Here is an 18,188-nt window from a genome sequence, read left to right as displayed (position 1 = left end):
AGCTGCGGTGCGAGGACACGTCTATGCATAGTATGTTTTTGGTTTCTTTGTCGAAGATGCCTGAGGCTACTGTGGGGATTGAACCTCTGACTTCCTGTTTAGGGGATTATCTCTGTAAACATCAGGCCATCCAGCTTCCTGTTACAACACAATTTAAGCAAGTAAAACAATTTCACAAAGCACCTGCTGTCCAAGAGATTGCTACAGCAAAAAATATGTTCCTTGGCAATTTAATTTTTTTTCTTTGCCTGTTTTGAGACTTTGCCCCAGCTCGCTGTATTATAGCCTAGAGTATCACTGAATCTCTAAACAAACCGAGCAGAGCTAACTCTTGATTGGCCCCTGGTTGTTCTCTCTGTACAAACCCATGTTAAATATATATATATATGTGTACACATACACATACATATATATATATATATATATATATATATATATATATATATGTGTGTGTATCTCCTCCTATCCAAGCAAATCTATTAGGACAACTCTTTTATAGTGTCTAGCATGTCAGCCTGTCGAATGCCTGAATGCTAACGGATCCCTGTTTTGTACCACTCACTGTTATCTTAGGCTACTGCTCACACAACCTGCTACACTGAGTGAACAAGAAGTGATTAAATTCGACTCAAGTCGAGATCTTCACCAGCCAAGGACGATGGTGCATTCACGTGCTTTGCACATGGTAATTCTTCTAACTATTGTGTGTTAAAATTCAATTTGAGACAACTTATTTATCTCAACCAGGGCCATGAAGTAAACACAAAGCTAAAATAAGTGTGGCTTTCTGGTGGATTTGTTGATTGCAAAAACTGGTCATTAGCTATAGGTTGAAACAACATGGATGTTACAAAGAAGATATGTTGTAATTTATTGCTCAGAGCATTTAATAAACACAATGATAATAAAGTACAAACAGATCAGATGAGCCATTAAAACATGTTTAAGAACTGGTTTTTCAGAATATTCTGACAACACATGAATGAAGCACAAAGCTACAGAGGTAACTGGGACATCTGCTACCTGCCGATAAAGAACGATGAATCGTTGGTCGGTGACATTTTTCTAACATCCTATTGAGCTTACATACAAGTGGGATGCTGAACCATTGATTTGAAATTCATATCTTACCTTAATTAATGTCAATTTATACATGATGAGTGGCAATGCACTGAAGTTTTGTAGGGTGGGCAGCACTAGCTGTCGAATGTGCATGTACTATAACAGAGTGTCACAGAGAAACTGACAAAATTTTGCTTGTTTTTGCAAAAAGTTTCAAAACTCAAAAGGTTCTATACATTAATTTGTAAGCAGCAACCCCCTCAACTGAAAAATGAACCCAATCCGGAAGTGCCAAAAAAAAAACCAACTGCAGTTCCTTGAATGGCCACTCGAGGCTGGCTCCAGAAGTGAGTTAATCCCCATGGACCCCCATCTTAAAATGCCCAACTTTACAGCAGAAATAAACATGTTCACAGCCTGGTACAAAGACTCAAGTGACAGGTTGTTACTCTAGCCTTAGACTCACAAGTCAGTCTTCAGACGCTTTGCTTAACTAAAGACTGGCGACTTTCTCCCTGATTTTGTGTTGAGATGGGAGGATACAATTTCAGAGTTTAAAAAAACTCCCTACGTTGCAGAACCAATAGTAAATCCGCAGGGCAGTCCTTCAGTGGCTCGCTGAACTCTTGTGCTTCATAAACATAGTCCGACTAGAAATTTCCACAATCTTGTGGACTGAGCGCATGTTTGATAAAACAGAGTTAAATCTCTTGGCATCCATTTTCAAGCTCTCTGTGTGTTTGTTTCCTTGTGGACGACAAAAGGGGGAGCGCACATTTCCGGGAGGGCGTGTCCTTTTAAAAAATTCAAGAGGAGTTGCTTTGTTGCCGGCCGTTTTCTCCGGTGTGTTAAACACACTTTAGAAAGGAGTGTCCCCAGACTATCAGAAGGTGGAGATCTCTGATTTTCTGGTGGCGAGACTACTCTAGCCTTGAGTCAGATCCACCCTTGTTCCTCCAGAGCTTTAACCTGTCATGTCATATTTGGTCACTTTTGGCTTAAACAAAAAAAAAAAAAAAAAAAAAAAAAAGGCAAGATGATGACCGAAATGCCAAACTCCAGGCTTCAAAATGGGAGTCCACAAACCAATGGGTGGATGGGTAGTTACGTCTATTTTTTCATACAGTCTATGGTATCAACTCTAAGGAAGCGATACTGTAAACAGAATGTACCTACCAGTTGGAGTTGAAAGATACAGCCCTTCACAGCCTTAACTGCATTAGTTTGAGGAGACATTTACATTTATCTTCAGCACATCCTGGCTACTGTACTAAGACATGTCTGGTGTCTGCTCCAGGTGCCAACTGATACACGCCAAACTGTGCCATGCTTTGAGGGGCCACTGTGTGATGCACTTTAGAGTTCATTTTCTCACAATAGTTTTCAGAAGGGTGAAGATTTATGAACTGGTGGATGTCTCTACCACTATATGTGCCAAATCCATTAGCAGGGTGTGTGTGTTCCCCAATCAATGAAAGTGGTCACTGCTAAACCACTGCAGTATAATGCCTACCAAGTCGTGACTATCCCCCAAAACTATTATTACTGCATCTTGGATCAGCACAGGTCTAGTTCACACTATTGTACTTTCACAAACGCAACTGAAGATGTTCAGTTGTGTTAGAGGATGGCCATAAAATTTTAAATCAATAAGCAAGCACAGAGCGTTAGCAGTTGATTATTTGCATCCATCAATTTCTTCCATTATCTATATCCATTTTCCTGTGCAGGGTTGCTGGGGGAGCTTACACCATCTCATATTGAGAAAGAGGCATGGTACACCCTGGACTGGTCACATGTCTGCTAATTATCTTCATATCAGTGATTTGTAATATTCTTGTAATGTTTCCCTGTCGGACCATGCTGTGGTGGTGGATTATTATTTTACTGATGCCAATTTAAATTTGAAGAGAGTCAGGAAGGCTTTATATCGTTCCTGTACATACTAAAGCAATTAAGCAGGGCAGGAAATCATAATGATAATGACACTGTTGTTAGTGATAGTCCAATAATACAGGCCTACAGTTAATTGTAAATAAACATACTCATCAGCTGTGTGGCAAGTGTCTTCATCCCAACCTGTCAAATACCGCCACTTGGTCAGTGAACCTACATGTCAAAATTAGACGTGCTAGGTACATTCCTGCATTGGTTTCGGATTGTGTCTTTTCAAAATACACTTCCATTTTCACAGGAAATGTACAGTTTCTGCACTTACAACATGGGTAAACTTATTTCCTTAAGTTTAGGCAGCAAACGTCTGTGGTTAGGTTTAGAAGAAAATGTCATGGTTTGGCTTGAAGGAAGTATGGTTGTTATGAATATAATGTAATGTTGACATAACCTACGTCATGTGACATACATCATTACCGTTGCATGCTATACATACTGGAACACTACTTTGGTATTAAAATAACTGGTAGCACTTTATAATACAGCCCGTGTTTTACGACGTAACTCCCCGTGTCTTACGACGTAACTCCCCGTGTCTTACGGCATAACTTCCCGTGTCTTACGGCATAACTTCCCGTGTCTTACCATATACTTATTGGGACTTTCATGGTAACTCTCTGACATCTACATGGCATTTTAGAGGAACCTGTTGTGTAGTTTCGCTTGTCTTACAGTAGACCTGCCGGGGTCTTACAGTGGAACTGCTACTGTCTTATGCTGTCACTCCCAGTGTCTTATAATGGAACTTCATGCGTCTTACCTTGCACTTACTGGGACTTCCCGGGTGACTCTCTGACATCTACCATGACATTTTGGGGGAGCCTATATGGTTTAGTTTCACTTATGACTTACAGTGTAACTCGCTATGTCTTACAGTAAAACGTCTTACAGTCCAACTCCTTTTGTCTTACCATGTAGGCCTACTTATTAAAACTTATAACTATAAAATCAGATATGATTTACAGTTTTAAAATACACGAAAATCATACTGCAATATGTAACCTGTTTAATCACACAATGACAACTTCAGAGTTATAAAATATCTTTATTCTTTACCACGCAGACACCTGGTACTTACATGCTAAGTGCCCAAGACTTCCCCTGTAAGTACCAGGGACCGGGCTGTATTGTAAAGTGCACACTGTTCACCCTTCCTTACCATGCAGGTACCTAGTACTTACACTCTAAGCACCCGAGACTGTTTATTTACCAGTATGCACTTTGCCTGGTAAGGAAGGGTGAACAGTGTGCACTTTACAATACAGCCCGCTCCCTGATAAGTACAGTGTAGGTCTCTGGTAATTACAGGGAAAGTCCCTGGTAGGTACAGCAGAAGTCTCGGGTGCTTAGAGTGTAAGTACCAGGTACCTGCATGGTAAGGAAGGGTGAACAGTGTGCACTTTACAATACAGCCCGGTCCCTGATAAATACAGTGTAGGTCTCTGGTAATTACAGGGAAAGTCCCTGGTAGGTACAGCAGAAGTCTCGGGTGCTTAGAGTGTAGGTACCAGGTACCTGCATGGTAAGGAAGGGTGAACAGTGTGCACTTTACAATACAGCCCGGTCCCTGGTACTTACAGGGGAAGTCTTGGGCACTTAGCATGTAAGTACCAGGTGTCTGCGTGGTAAAGAATAAAGATATTTTATAACTCTGAAGTTGTCATTGTGTGATTAAACAGGTTACATATTGCAGTATGATTTTCGTGTATTTTAAAACTGTAAATCATATCTGATTTTATAGTTATAAGTTTTAATAAGTAGGCCTACATGGTAAGACAAAAGGAGTTGGACTGTAAGACGTTTTACTGTAAGACATAGCGAGTTACACTGTAAGTCATAAGTGAAACTAAACCATATAGGCTCCCCCAAAATGTCATGGTAGATGTCAGAGAGTCACCCGGGAAGTCCCAGTAAGTGCAAGGTAAGACGCATGAAGTTCCATTATAAGACACTGGGAGTGACAGCATAAGACAGTAGCAGTTCCACTGTAAGACCCCGGCAGGTCTTAGAGGAGTTACGCCGTAAGACACGGGAAGTTACGCCGTAAGACACGGGGAGTTACGCCGTAAGACACGGGAAGTTACGTCGTAAAACACGGGCTGTATTATAAAGTGCTACCAAATAACTTCATTGACTTTTGGTTTCACATGGGAAACAAACAGCAGGCTCGTGAGTGATAGTCCAGAATATGTTTGACCCATCCACCCCCCGTCCCGTCTGTCCCGACTTTCTCGCCCTTTAGACTATGGTAGTTGCCGGTGCAAACTGCCATCAGCTGGTGCATTTCAAACAGCTGTGAAGGGCGCCCCTGTGCATCAGTTTCCACTAACAAAATGGTGGTATTTGATTAACTGATTGTTTTTTTTTTAACAAGGTTTTTTTATTGGTAATTCAGAAAAGACTAACAACTTGGCACCGGCTGCATATTATACCACCATGACAAGCACCTCTGTGCATCGGTGTCTGATGCCGGCATCACTGACAATGCAGAGGTGTTTGACAAGTTTGACGTTAGAACTATTGCATCACATTTATGTCATTAGTTGACGTGTGATAAAACATGCATATGAGTACATTAAGTTATGTGTGCAGATATCAACTCTCATTTGCACATTAGTCCTTGTGCACCATCTTAACAACCGAGAGCTTTACAGGCAGCTGCAAGTGAGAAATAAAACACAGGGAGGCTCAGCAGCACATGACAAGACAACCTGACCTTTGACAACTGCGGGCAAAAACCAAGGGAAACCCCAGACCTCTTATGATTGGTCAATTTCAGCGCAATCACACCCGTGCCATTCTTTATCTCTCTTTATATTTTAATTTCTTGCCTGTATAGCTCTTGGTTGTTGAATTGGTGTGTAAGAACTTACTGGCCCATCTAAGTCCTAACCCTCACCTATGGTCATGAGTGAATAAGATGAGATTGTGGATACAAGCGGCCAAAATGAGTTTCCTCCATGGGGTGTCTGGGCTCAGCCTTAGAGATAGCTTAAGGAGCTCAGACATCAGGAGGGAGCTCGGAGTAGAGCCGCTGCTCCTTTGCGTCAAAAGGGGTCAGTTGAGGTTGCTCGGGCAACTGATCAGGATGCCTCCTAGGCACCTCCTAATGGAGTTGTTCCGGGCACGTCCCACTGGTAGGAGGCACCGGGGCAGACCCAGAACATTGGGGTCCCCCAGGAGGAGCTGGAAGGCGTTGCTGGGGAGAGGGATGTCTGGGGTGCTTTGCTTGGCCTGCAGCCCCCGCGACCTGGCCCCGCATAAGCGGATGAAAATGGATGGATGGATGGATGGATGGATGGACTTATAACGTGCAAGTGGCAGTTAATACCTGCACGTGTGTAATAACATAATGCATTCGGGAACATGTTTTTATTGCACTCACAGCTAATCACGTAATGTGAAGCAATAGAGAACGGGCCGTAGGTTTCATCACAGGAAATCATAACCTTTATATACACATAGGTGCTAAGAAGCTAATGATGGCCTCGTTTTAAAGACTGTTGAATCTGCGTAAATTAACAAAGTTAAGCAACACTGTGTGTGGCTTCCTTTCATGTACTGTGTGTGAGTCAATATGTACTGTGCACTATGGCTCTGATATAATACACAGACAGAAGGCAGAGCAGACACAAACACACGCTAATCAAAATTGTCTCTTTCCTTCCTTCGTCTCGCAAGCATCTTTTTTTCATTCTCTCTCTTACACGTTCACCCTCCCTTCATTTCTCCCACTGCTTGGTTGGTTCTGCTGCAGTGGTGTGTGTTTATATAGTTGTGTGTGTGTGTGTGTGTGTGTCTCTGGCTGACTTATGGTTTCATTAGCTGCGGCAGAGGAGAGTCTTGTAATTGTGGCTGAATTATAGAAGCGGGGGTGGACACCACCATGGGAGCTCCCTGGGTTCACACACACACATACACACACGCACACCTATGCACAAACACACTTTAGTGTATACACACAAACTACAATACAGTGCAGCAACCCCCCCATTTCTTTCTCTCTCTCTCTCTCACACACACACACACACACACACACACACACATCAGCTCAACAAGCTACAAAGTGAACACACTCATCGATCAGCCTCCCACCCACTCACTCGCTCACTCTCCCGCTCCAAAGTGGGGTGTTTCCCATACACACTGTATACTACCCACACAGGAACGATCTGTTCACTCTTTCTCTGTGTCTCTCTTTCTTTCTCTCTCTCTCTCTCTCTCTCACACACACACACACACACACACACACACACACACACATTTCACCCACGTGGGAGAGCCCAGCAGCAAAGAACATGTGGTGGTGGGAACTTGGAAAAACAGCTACAGGGGGATAACTGTGTGTGTGTGTGTGTGTGTGTGTGTGTGTGTGTGTGTGTGTGTGTGTCTGTCTGTCCATGTAAAACTGACAGTTCACCAGTAGAATCGATTTTAGAAAATTAACATCCTATTTAGAAGGAAGAAGAAAAATGTGAGCACAAACACACACACACACACACCACTGGGCAGATGTGTGTGTGCACGTGCCTGTGTAAGTGCATCTGTGTGTGTGTGTGTGTGTGTGTGTGTGTGTGTGTGTGTGTGTGTGTGTGTGCATTTTTGTATGAACGCTACACACGAGGGTGCCTGCACAGCCTGCCAGTCATTATCATGCCGTATTACTCATGTAAATCGTGATATGCCTCCACGTCACAACTCTGCTCCCAAAAATAGCTGCGGTGACATCAGCCAGTCGGATGACATCATCAGTGGATGATGTCACGTGTCTCCTAGCATCCCGATCCGGAGTATTAGCATTGTGTACGAGGATCCAGCGGTCTAATTATAGCAACATCAAGACTGCGCAGCGCTTCCACTTCAGAGTGTTCAGAGCAAATCAGGACTGTGTGTGTGTGTGTGTGTGTGTGTTTATTATTGTGTTTCTATCTTTAAGAGGACCAAGTTTTAGACCTTACTTGTGAGGACATTATGAGCAGTGAGGACATTTTGGCCAGTCCTCAGTTGTTTATTTATTTTTTATTTATTTATTTATTTATTTGTGTGAGTGAATTAAGAAAAAACTGGTGTAGCGTTAAGGTCACTGGTATAAAGTAACTTAAAATATTCACACAGATACCATACCCGAGTCATTTTAACCTAAGGGACTTGTACGTCATTATTTAAAACTATTCTCTACTATTACTCAATCAAATTTAAGAGAAAAATATTGTACTTCTTGCAACAGCTGTATTAATTTGTTAATACTGAGATTAAGATTTTCCCAACAAAACATTTGACATTTGTTTATAGAATATGATGAATTGTAATATTTGTCCACAGTGATTATTACCTCCACCCCATCCAGCTATTGTGCAACATTAAAACAGCAGTAATAATTCAATGAGGTAAATTTACAGTAATCTGAAACTGGCCTTTTTGTACACTTTCACTACTTTCACTTTTGACATAAATATTTTACTGACCAAGACCTGAAGACCTTTTCTTGTTAAGAAAACTTTGTTGTGTCTCACTGCATTATGTGCATTATTGAAGTCTTACAAACATGCTGTATTTAGTTCCTTCCTCATGAAACATTCGCAAATCAGATTTTTTGAGTATTCTAAAACCTGCATTGTTAAAATTCATGATTAATCTCTAATTTACATATTTTCTTTCCCACCTTTTGCTGATGCATTTCTGTGTTTTCCTGGTGCTTTCTTGGCTTATGATACTGCCACCAACTGTCAATCACTGTGATAGCTGCAAATAGCTATTAGCAGGAACATTTACAGTCTCACCCACATGCTCTTCAATGTACATGTTACACTTTGCGTATCTGAAAAACATCACTTTATGGCACCTTTTGTTGTCAACAATTACACAAGGTACTGTTTAATTTAAGATCTGACAACTTTGTCCACCTTTAGTAAGGGTGGAGGTTAGGCAGTAGTCGTGATGGATGGGGCTATGATTCTTTTCAAGGGTCCTCACAAATATAGAAGTACAAACAGTGTGTGTGTGTGTGTGTGTGTGTGTGCGTGTGTGTGACTGTGCCTTGTTCAAGCCAGTTAGGGCCAGAGCTGAGCTGTTAGCCATATCTAATCCCATTCAACAGCTCCACGCATGATACGACACACACACACACACACACACACACACACACACACACACACACACACACACACAGTTACACCTACAAAAACACACTTTCACACAGTGTGTGTTATATACTTCACACCCTTTTCATCTAACCCTGCATACACACAGACACTGTACTATCCTAAATGTATTCCGTCACACACACACACACACACACACACAACCATACACTTGATGGCTTATACATATCCTTAGTGATAATCAAGTGTTGTACACTTCACATAATTTTAATGAAACCCCAAATATACATAGTTTTTTTTGTTGTCATGCCTGAAAAAATTGACACAGATAACCACACCTTGTACACTTCTTCTCAGTTGTAACCCAAGAAAACACACCTCCTATTTCATCACATTTTTGCATGAGTTGTGATTAAAGTGTGGAAACAAGCTACAAGCTACAAGCTAAAGCTACAGAGGTAACATTTATCAAAAATACATTTTTTCATCTTTGCTGTAACTGTCACTCTATTCACACAGCACTAAATGAGACAGATTACTTCTGAAAAAAAAAACATACTGCCCTGCCTACTCGATTGACTTGTAGCACTTCTAAAGGCACTATTGCATATGAACGAAAGCAACCTAACAAAGCAGAGGAGTCTCTCAATCCAACTCATGAACTGCAGTAAAACTGGGTGGCGCCGATCATATATGAATCAAGATTCTGTTACTGAATTGCCTATTTCTCGCTGTAAATGTTTTCAGAAACATATTTTAGTGTACTATTTAGCTGTACTGCGAAACTTTGTGACTATTTGTTGGAAATAAGCAAGCCAGATCAAAACGCAGCCCACCAGCCAGAGCAAAACTTTCTACTCCCAAATGATCAATTAGCCACAACAGAAGACGAAGTTTGTGTGGGATAGTTCCCAATTAAATATTAGACAATCTATCAAACCCCAAATGCATAAATTCATTTGCAAAAAAGAGAGGCCTGATCTAAAGGGGACCTGAGGAAAACTAGACCAGATCCGTAATGTGGTTGACTCAAAAACAGCTTAAAAGGGAGAAAGCACTTACACCGGCAGTATGATGTGCTCAGTTAATAAGCAGTCAAGCTAAAAAAACAAAACAAAACAAAAAGAAACTAGCAATACTGTAAAAATCCCCCAAGAATTAATGTAAATTCATAAAAACTAAAAATAACTCATTTGCTTCACAGAATAATTTATGGGAGTAACTGACTGTCCTGTTTTCACCTACTGTACCAACAATATCAAATTATTTAGCCAGTTGGGCAATAGACAGATGAAACGTTTAATATCTGAATCAAAACTGGAAAAAAAGAAGTAATTCAATGGAATGAATTTACATAGACTACTGATTTCCTAAAATGTTTTCTCACACTATGTACGCTTGCGTTCACTGGGATATCAGGTATATTAACACATTTTAAACGGTCATGATTTGGAAATAATTCAGATTTCAGACAATTCTGCTGTCTGTTTCAGATGGGTGCACCGGCATGGTAAACTGTACGCCCTGTCCTCTATATTATGCTGTAGTGAAGGATTGGGGTGGTGGCTCTGTCCTCTCTCTCTGTGGCTGCGGCTGATAGTACTGCTGCAGGAGGAAGGCTGACTGCTCGCCCTTACATAACCACATGTACAAATTCACCCAGAGAGAGGAGTGGGGGTGGCGGGGTGAGACGGCTCAGAGAGCAAGAGACTGTTGGAGAGAGAGATCGAAAAGACCCTTGGGGAAAGAGAGACAAAGAGAAGAGGGTAAAGAATCAAAAAAGAATGACAACTTTCATCCTCTGTTTGATATTGGTCTACCACTGTTTCAGTTGGTGTAAGTGATACTAAATGGTGGCAGAGTGGTTATGAATTGTGACATTTCTATCCATCTTTTCCATAAATGGGTTTGTGTCATTTGAGGAGGTGGATTTCTCCACTGAAATTGAAAGGCTACTGCGCTTATTTGCACTCAGGTCAATTCAAGTTAGTCCATGAGACCCTGTGTCTGTATCCCACTCGCTAGCTAAACGCCTCCACTCTGCACTCCGCACAACGCTGTTCCAACCAGAGTCCTGCAGGGGTTTGATTTCAGAGCCCGCTCTCACACCAAAATCATCGAAATCAGGTGCTTGGGCAGTGACTTGCGGCATCAGAAATCAGTGTTAGTGTCATAGGGAAATGCAGTGAGACAAAGAAGAAAGTTAAGGAGGCAGACGTCTGACTCGGGCTGGCGAACTTTCACCTGAAAGAGTTGTGTTCGCGTCCCGTAGCTTTAAAGAGACAATATACCCTAACCCTAAACCTAACCACGTGCTTTTGTTGCCCAACCCAACCATGTGTCAATGAGCAGCACTATCAGTCAGAACATCAACAACCAACACACCCTGGGTACCTTTCAAGTTGTATTCGGACGTGGAAAGTCCAAGACCAAACGCCAATATGTGACTAGGTCGGAGTGAGAATGTGTTGTATGTAAGGGATAATGTATAGTAAGCCGGTGACTGTGCGTCGGGTTAATGTATAGTGAGCCGGTGACTGTGCGTCGGGGTTCCATTCCCCTGTCGGGGGTTATTTTTCAACTGGCTCATTACACATTATCCCGCTTAGAACATGGCATACTACTAAAACATTCAGTGATGTGACACAAAATAATGATTAAAGCATGTTTTATTGATTCAAAATTTTGCCACGCCAATGCTGCATTTTGCCACTCCGATCCTATTTGGCCTGTGTGGACTAACATTAACTGATATGTTGCTCCTCAGTCTAAAGGTTCATTCTCACTGCCGCGATACGGAAATGCGGGATGGATTTGCGGAATATTCATGCAGTGCTTTTCCGCACTCAAACTATACACACGGGCGTGGTATGGACGTGGTGCGGAATTTTGCGCTGTTGTGTTCCAAGTCTGGGCTGTGTGAACGGTGTGGGTGAACATGGACGAGAGTAGCAGCAGTAGCAGCAGTAGCAGCAGTAGTGAGCTAGCAAGCTAACATTTAACAAGCGTCAACATCAACTTTCTTTAGCACTCTCACCGCAGCCACCAAGCTGGACAATTGACTGCCAGACGTTGTCCTTTAATTCATTGTTCATAAAATGTAAAAAAAAAAAACATGCTGCCAAACCACATTAGCCATAAATGTGGCTAATGTGGTTTGGCAGCATGTTTTAAGTGATAATTCTGAGTCATTTCATACAGCTGCAACCAAGATAGTATTTTGAAATGAACATAATTCAGAAATTGCGATTTAAATGAATATTTTTTGCTTTTTTCATAATATTGAGCACCACATCTCCACAGTTAACGTCCCTGTTGGTCACACAGTTGATTGAAGCAGCTCTCACATTCCAGCTGGCGCTGATGACAGAGCCCACACACAAAGTCAGCAGTCACATTAAATTAAATTATTTTCATTGTATAAATTGCATATTTATCATTCAACACCTGCATGTCCTTTGTTTAACCCAGAACCAAATAAAAATGAAGACAAAATACTATCCGCAAATCAGCCTTTTTGTGGTTCAGCTACTTGGTACCTGACCTGACGCACTTGTCTTTACTGCTGAGCTATGATGGCAGGACAGCGTTTTTATATTAGGTATGAGGGCTTATCTCAACCAGCTGTCAAAGGCAAAACACCTGCTTTAACATCACTGTTTAAGCCTTTCTGTCCGGTATGATTCAGTATGGATTTGCTTGTAATAACTGCTGTTTGAGGACACATCCTCATTGCACTGAGAATATCAGGGGCCCACTAGTCAACAAACGCTGAGTGCTACTGTTCACTGAGCTTCCTTGGCAATCTTTTTCATATCATTATCTCAGGCTTCTGAAGGTAAAAACAAAAAAAAAATGAAATTCAAGGTAGCAGAAGCCTGGGAATTGTTAAATCAACATTTGAGGCTTGTATTTGATTCAGGAAGAGCAGTAGTCTCCCCTCTCTCAGCTACTGTACAACAAGGCACCGAACCAATCCAATAGAGCTGCTCAGTGGCCACTTGTAAGAGACTGTGGTTGTCTTGGGAAGCTTCCAGGTGGGGAATGTGCATGAGTGAGTGATAGAGAAAATCCCGCCTTGATAAACAAATGTTGCATCATTTCCATCTGTCAGAGTGTGTCATCATCCACACTTTACATTGTCATTTTAGTAATTTAGCTGACACTGTTATTCAGAGTGCCTTACAGTGAGTGCAACAGAAGAATGCGCTTTGATTACCATATCACTGAAGATTACAGGGAACCAGAAGCATAGAGTGCAAGAGTCAGTGTGTTAGCGCACTTACAATAATTATGTAATCCTGCAAACTGTAGAAGCAGTGCTCAGAAAACAAACAAAAGAAGATGTAGGCCTACAATTTGTGCAAACGGCCACAGTCACATACAATTACTGACCTGCCACAGCAATTAGACCAAATGTGTATGTAGCCATACACCCCGATGCTTCTCTATGCAGTCTCACCCGAACTTTGCCCCTTGCTCCTGCTTTTTGGCATTTTCAGTGCAAATTTTATTGCATATAAAGAGACACTGTAAGGTTTATGCTCCTCCCTGACTGTCAAAGACTAAAAACAAACTGAGCCACCTGGATCAAACTGTTTTCATGTGTATTTATGCGTGGTTTGTTCAGCCTTTTGTAGTTTTCAGCGGCTTGTCTTCCGGTTTGTCCCAAGCCTACATGTACCTCACAGAGCTCTGTATACAAACACACAAGTGCACAGATATTTCAAATGGTTGCCATGACGACCCACAACAGGATGGGAAGCAGGGCATGATCAGTGGTTCATCTGGACAAAATACAGTAATTCAAAATGAATAGCAGCCTCTTCCTTCCACTCCAAAACTGGTGACTGCTGTTTCAGTGGCCACGAGGGTGTAAAGGATACTAGAGCAACAGCCGATCAATGTCTCATTTCTGTCGGGGATTCTTTATCTGAATGTTTTGTATAGATACTATTCTCTAGAGCTCATTCAGAAAGTCCTAAGGACCATTCGGAATCCTCACACCTTTCCTAGAAACCCAGCGCAATTAAAAATGCATAAAACTTAGAACATGCAGACTATTGCAGGTCAGTATGTCTTGTAAATTGTTAAAATAAACTGTTTAAGAGAAATAATTCTGAGGCTTTGCTGCACTCATTTTCAAGCCAAACTTTCTGAAAACTTTCTGAAAAAAAAAAAAAAAATCAAGTGGGTTCTGACACCAACTTCGGTTTCCTCTCTGTCCTGTTCCCCATCATCCCCTCGCTCCACCCCATGGCCTCCATCCACCAGCTGTCAGACAGGCGCATGGGCCTCGGTGGAGATGGACAGACAGATGGATGGAAAGCAAGAGGGAGGAGGCAAGGGATGGATGGAAGGAAGGAGGAGAGGGAGAGGTGTGACCCATATAGCGGAGCCTGGAGTATTTATAGAAGAAAGTGTCCTAATTGGCAAGCCGCTGGGAGAGCAACAGCACTGCACTGGTACCCTACTCCTTGTCCTTCACCTCCCCAACCTTCCCTTCTCCTTGGCTTTCGCCTTCTCCTGCCATCTTGTCCTCCCGTCCTCTTTCACGTCCTGGAATTTGTCTTCCCTGAGACTTAATTGTTCTTTCTGCTGCCCTTCCATGCTCCTTGTCCACAGCAGTGACCTTGTGCTTTGACTTCCTCCTCTTGCACCCCTTCTCTTCTGAGTCCCTCTATCTTAACACAGCTCTCCCTAGTTTCTTGTCTTTAGCTTTTTGCTACTCTTTGCCCTTTCCCTTCTACCTGCAACTTCTCATCCCAGCCCTCCTCCCTTCTTTCCTTCATCTTACATTTGTCCTCACTGGCCAAGGCTGCCTTCATCGACTCTTATTCTCTCTCTCTCCTTCTCACATCAAGCTTAAACAGCTTACGTTTTCTGGTGGCAAAGCAGGTACTGTCATCTCATCTCAGTGAGACTGCTGAAACTTCAATAATTTTAACTGTCTGATCTCATAGATTCAGTATATTCTCTCTTTGAAGCTACTGTTACAATTTTACGTATCCTCAAACAGTAATTGTCTGGTGCCTTGCATGAAGGAGCAACGTAACATCCGATTGTACATTCTGTTGCAGAGGATGGCAAAACGTTAAAATATTTTAACTTTTAATGGCAGTGCCATCTACTGTTAGTGTTGCAGGTATACTCTGTTGGCCTCTCCTAATTCTACCCTCCTGCTCTCCTCCAGTAAAATGATATTGGGTGTGCCTGATTCCATATGAATGCAGCAGTAGGTTTAGGAAAAGAAACATGGTGACGATAAACCTTAAAATAACTCAGAATTCACATGGTTTTACATGGGACATGAACACCAATCTCCTGGGGGAAAGTCCCATGTTGTATGACCTGTCCACTGCGTCAACTTGACTTTCACTCTTTATACCATTACCTACCAGTCGACATTCATTACATGGGTTGAATATGAAATACTGGCTGATGATAATGTAGGTTTCTGTAGGTATACACACAAACAGTGCATGAAAACAGCCTGCATAACTTCATATAAAATGATGTTTTAATTGTAGGATGAGCATGATGATATGAGAGTGCTATTCAGGTTCAGTATGACTTTGGGCATCTTTTACAAAATGAGCTTAAAAAGCATTGTACAACTTTAAATAAATACTGCAATTATGTTGCACTGTATGATTAATATTATTATTTTGATTTGGTCGTTGAAAAGGGGAGTTTCAAGAGTAGTGAAGTAAACTGAGCCAAACATGATCATAAGGGCAAGAAATACCAAACACTTACACAGAGGATAACATACAATAAGTTCTTGGAATATGGATGGAAGGAAGGACTTACGTAGGAAGTACTCGGAAGCATCCGCCTCATAGTCAGCATCCTCGGGGAAGTGATCTATCTGCTTACACATGCCTTTAAAAGAACCTGTGTGAGAGCAAGAGAAAGAAAGAAAAAGAGAAGAGGAAGGAAATAATTATAATAATTAGAAAAGCAACCTGATATAGGAGACAACATAGGTAACCACAACGAAGACACTGCACATTTTCACCAAGGCCTTGGTGTTTTCAGCCGTTGAGTACTGTGCTCCAGTCTGGTGCCGTAGCCCCCATGTCAAGAAGCTGGACACTGTACACAACGCCGCCTTACGGACTGTCTGTGGATGTCTACCAGCCACCCCAACAAGCCAACTGCCTGTCCTTGCTGGTATCATTCCAGCAGAGGTCAGATGAGAAGCAGCCACACTGGACCTCGCTTGAAAGGCACAGACAAGTGAATCCCACCTCCTCCACAAGATTTCTACGGAGACACCACAGCGCTTGTGTCTCAAGTGCTGGTGCCCCCTTGCCACACACGTCCAAGAACTGCTCCGTACAACGCCTTCTGATCCCTCCAAGGCTGCCTGGGTCAAGGCAAGATGGAGGGACCAGTGGAAGTCAGCAGAACCATCATGGTTCTACCACTACATTGAAGACCCCACATATGTTCCCGGCCAGCACCTGGCCCGAAAGCAATGGATAACCCTCAACTGGCTCAGGACAGGTGTATGACCCTTTGGGGAAGCAATGCAAAAATGGCGTCTCGTGGACAGTGCCCACTGTGAGTGCGGGGATCCACTACAAACTGTTGAACGCATAATAACCAAGTGCCCCAAACACCGGCCAACGACTGGTGATCATGGTCTGATTGACCTGGACGATAAAACACTGGCTTGTCTCAATGGAGCTGAAGGTCCAGGGACATAAGCCAGAAGAAGAAGAAGAAGGGCCACAGGGAACATGCCCCCTTCAATATTTAGAACATGTGCATTTGTACCTGCCAATTAAAACATGAAAGTAGCAGAGGACTTGCATAATGACAAAAGTTAAGACATTTATACCATAAACTGATGTGGAAAAAGCACTCATTGGTGCATAAAAATTAAACAGAATTTTCTAGCGGAGAACCCCCCAAACTCTCCATGTGTCTCCCTTACTATCGAAACAAAACCTATGCCCTTGATTCTTTGTATTCTTTATTTGAGGAGAAAAGACAAATAAAAAGGGGGAGCAGAACTAAAGAAAGAAAGGTGAGAAAGCATTTGAGAGGAATGAAAGAGGAGAAGAGGGTTAGATGCAGCATTTGAGACAAAGGAAACAAGGAGAAGAAGAGAGATTTGTCAACAGCTTTGAAGGAAGCACATCACAGGAGAGAAAGTGACAGACAGAAGAGGAAGGAGAGTTAAATCGAAACGCCTCGGCAGAGCAGGTGGGAGCATGAGGAGGAGAGAGTGAGGAAAATGCAAATGAAAGAGAGGAAGAAAGGAGAGCTGATAGTGCTGCTCATTAAGAAGAATTGTGTGTGTGTGTGTGTGTGTGTGTGTGTGTGTTTAGCTTGGTTCAGCTCCAGTGGTAATTGTATGCCCTCCCAAACCACTGCAATTAAATGGGCCCTTGTTAATTGGCGATTGAAGGACGAAAGACTAGCGCCCGGCTTTCAAATGGGCATCGGTTACACACACACACACACACACACGCGCGCACACACACACACACACACACACACACAATCACGTACTGTAGCATCAGCCCTATTGTCAAGAGCCTCGCTAGCTGTCTTTCTCACTCATCACGGTGAGAGCACTTACGGCTAAGTTTTCGGATATTTTGCATTTTCATCATGACCACAGAGAAAAAGAACAATTTCGAACCAAAGCTCGACACATAAAAGCGAAAAGAAAATGATGACAGGACTCTACCACAAGCCCGTTTCATATTTACATATCTTTAATACACCACAGCAAACACTCAGGCGAACAAAGTGTTTTTCATCATGTAGACTTTGATAGATACATTAAAGATATTTCACCAGGAAGCGGCTCGGAAACCTTTCAGCGTGCTGCAAAATGCTTTCATCATTTAATAATTTCGGTGTGAACTGTGTGTAGAGCTGTGTGTTGAAATTCTGTTCCGTTCCTGAGAGGACTGTGATGAGCAACAGCACCGCGTGTTTCAGGAGGAAATAGCCTTGCATTCGCATGGCCTCTTGTCTCTGCAACTATTTGTTGTGCAAATGCGAGGGATATTACAAAGTGAAATAGACTTGAATCATGCCGTGTGTACT

General features: G+C 42.4%; 1 protein-coding gene across 1 annotated transcript in view; it reads right to left on the bottom strand.

Annotated features, from left to right (window-relative positions):
• The window catches only part of LOC125885448 (voltage-dependent calcium channel gamma-2 subunit-like), an 88,808-nt gene that overhangs the window by 11,640 nt on the left and 58,980 nt on the right, over positions 1 to 18,188 (bottom strand). Inside the window, exon 2 of the mRNA XM_049570987.1 lies at positions 15,930 to 16,013. Coding sequence (XP_049426944.1) covers positions 15,930 to 16,013 — 84 coding nt within the window. The remainder of the gene's footprint in view (positions 1 to 15,929; positions 16,014 to 18,188) is intronic.

This window comes from Epinephelus fuscoguttatus, linkage group LG3 (assembly GCF_011397635.1).
Source record: "Epinephelus fuscoguttatus linkage group LG3, E.fuscoguttatus.final_Chr_v1".
Lineage (NCBI taxonomy): Eukaryota > Metazoa > Chordata > Actinopteri > Perciformes > Serranidae > Epinephelus > Epinephelus fuscoguttatus.
Note: the sequence above shows the minus strand (reverse complement) of the source record. Positions and strands in the feature narration are given on the sequence as shown.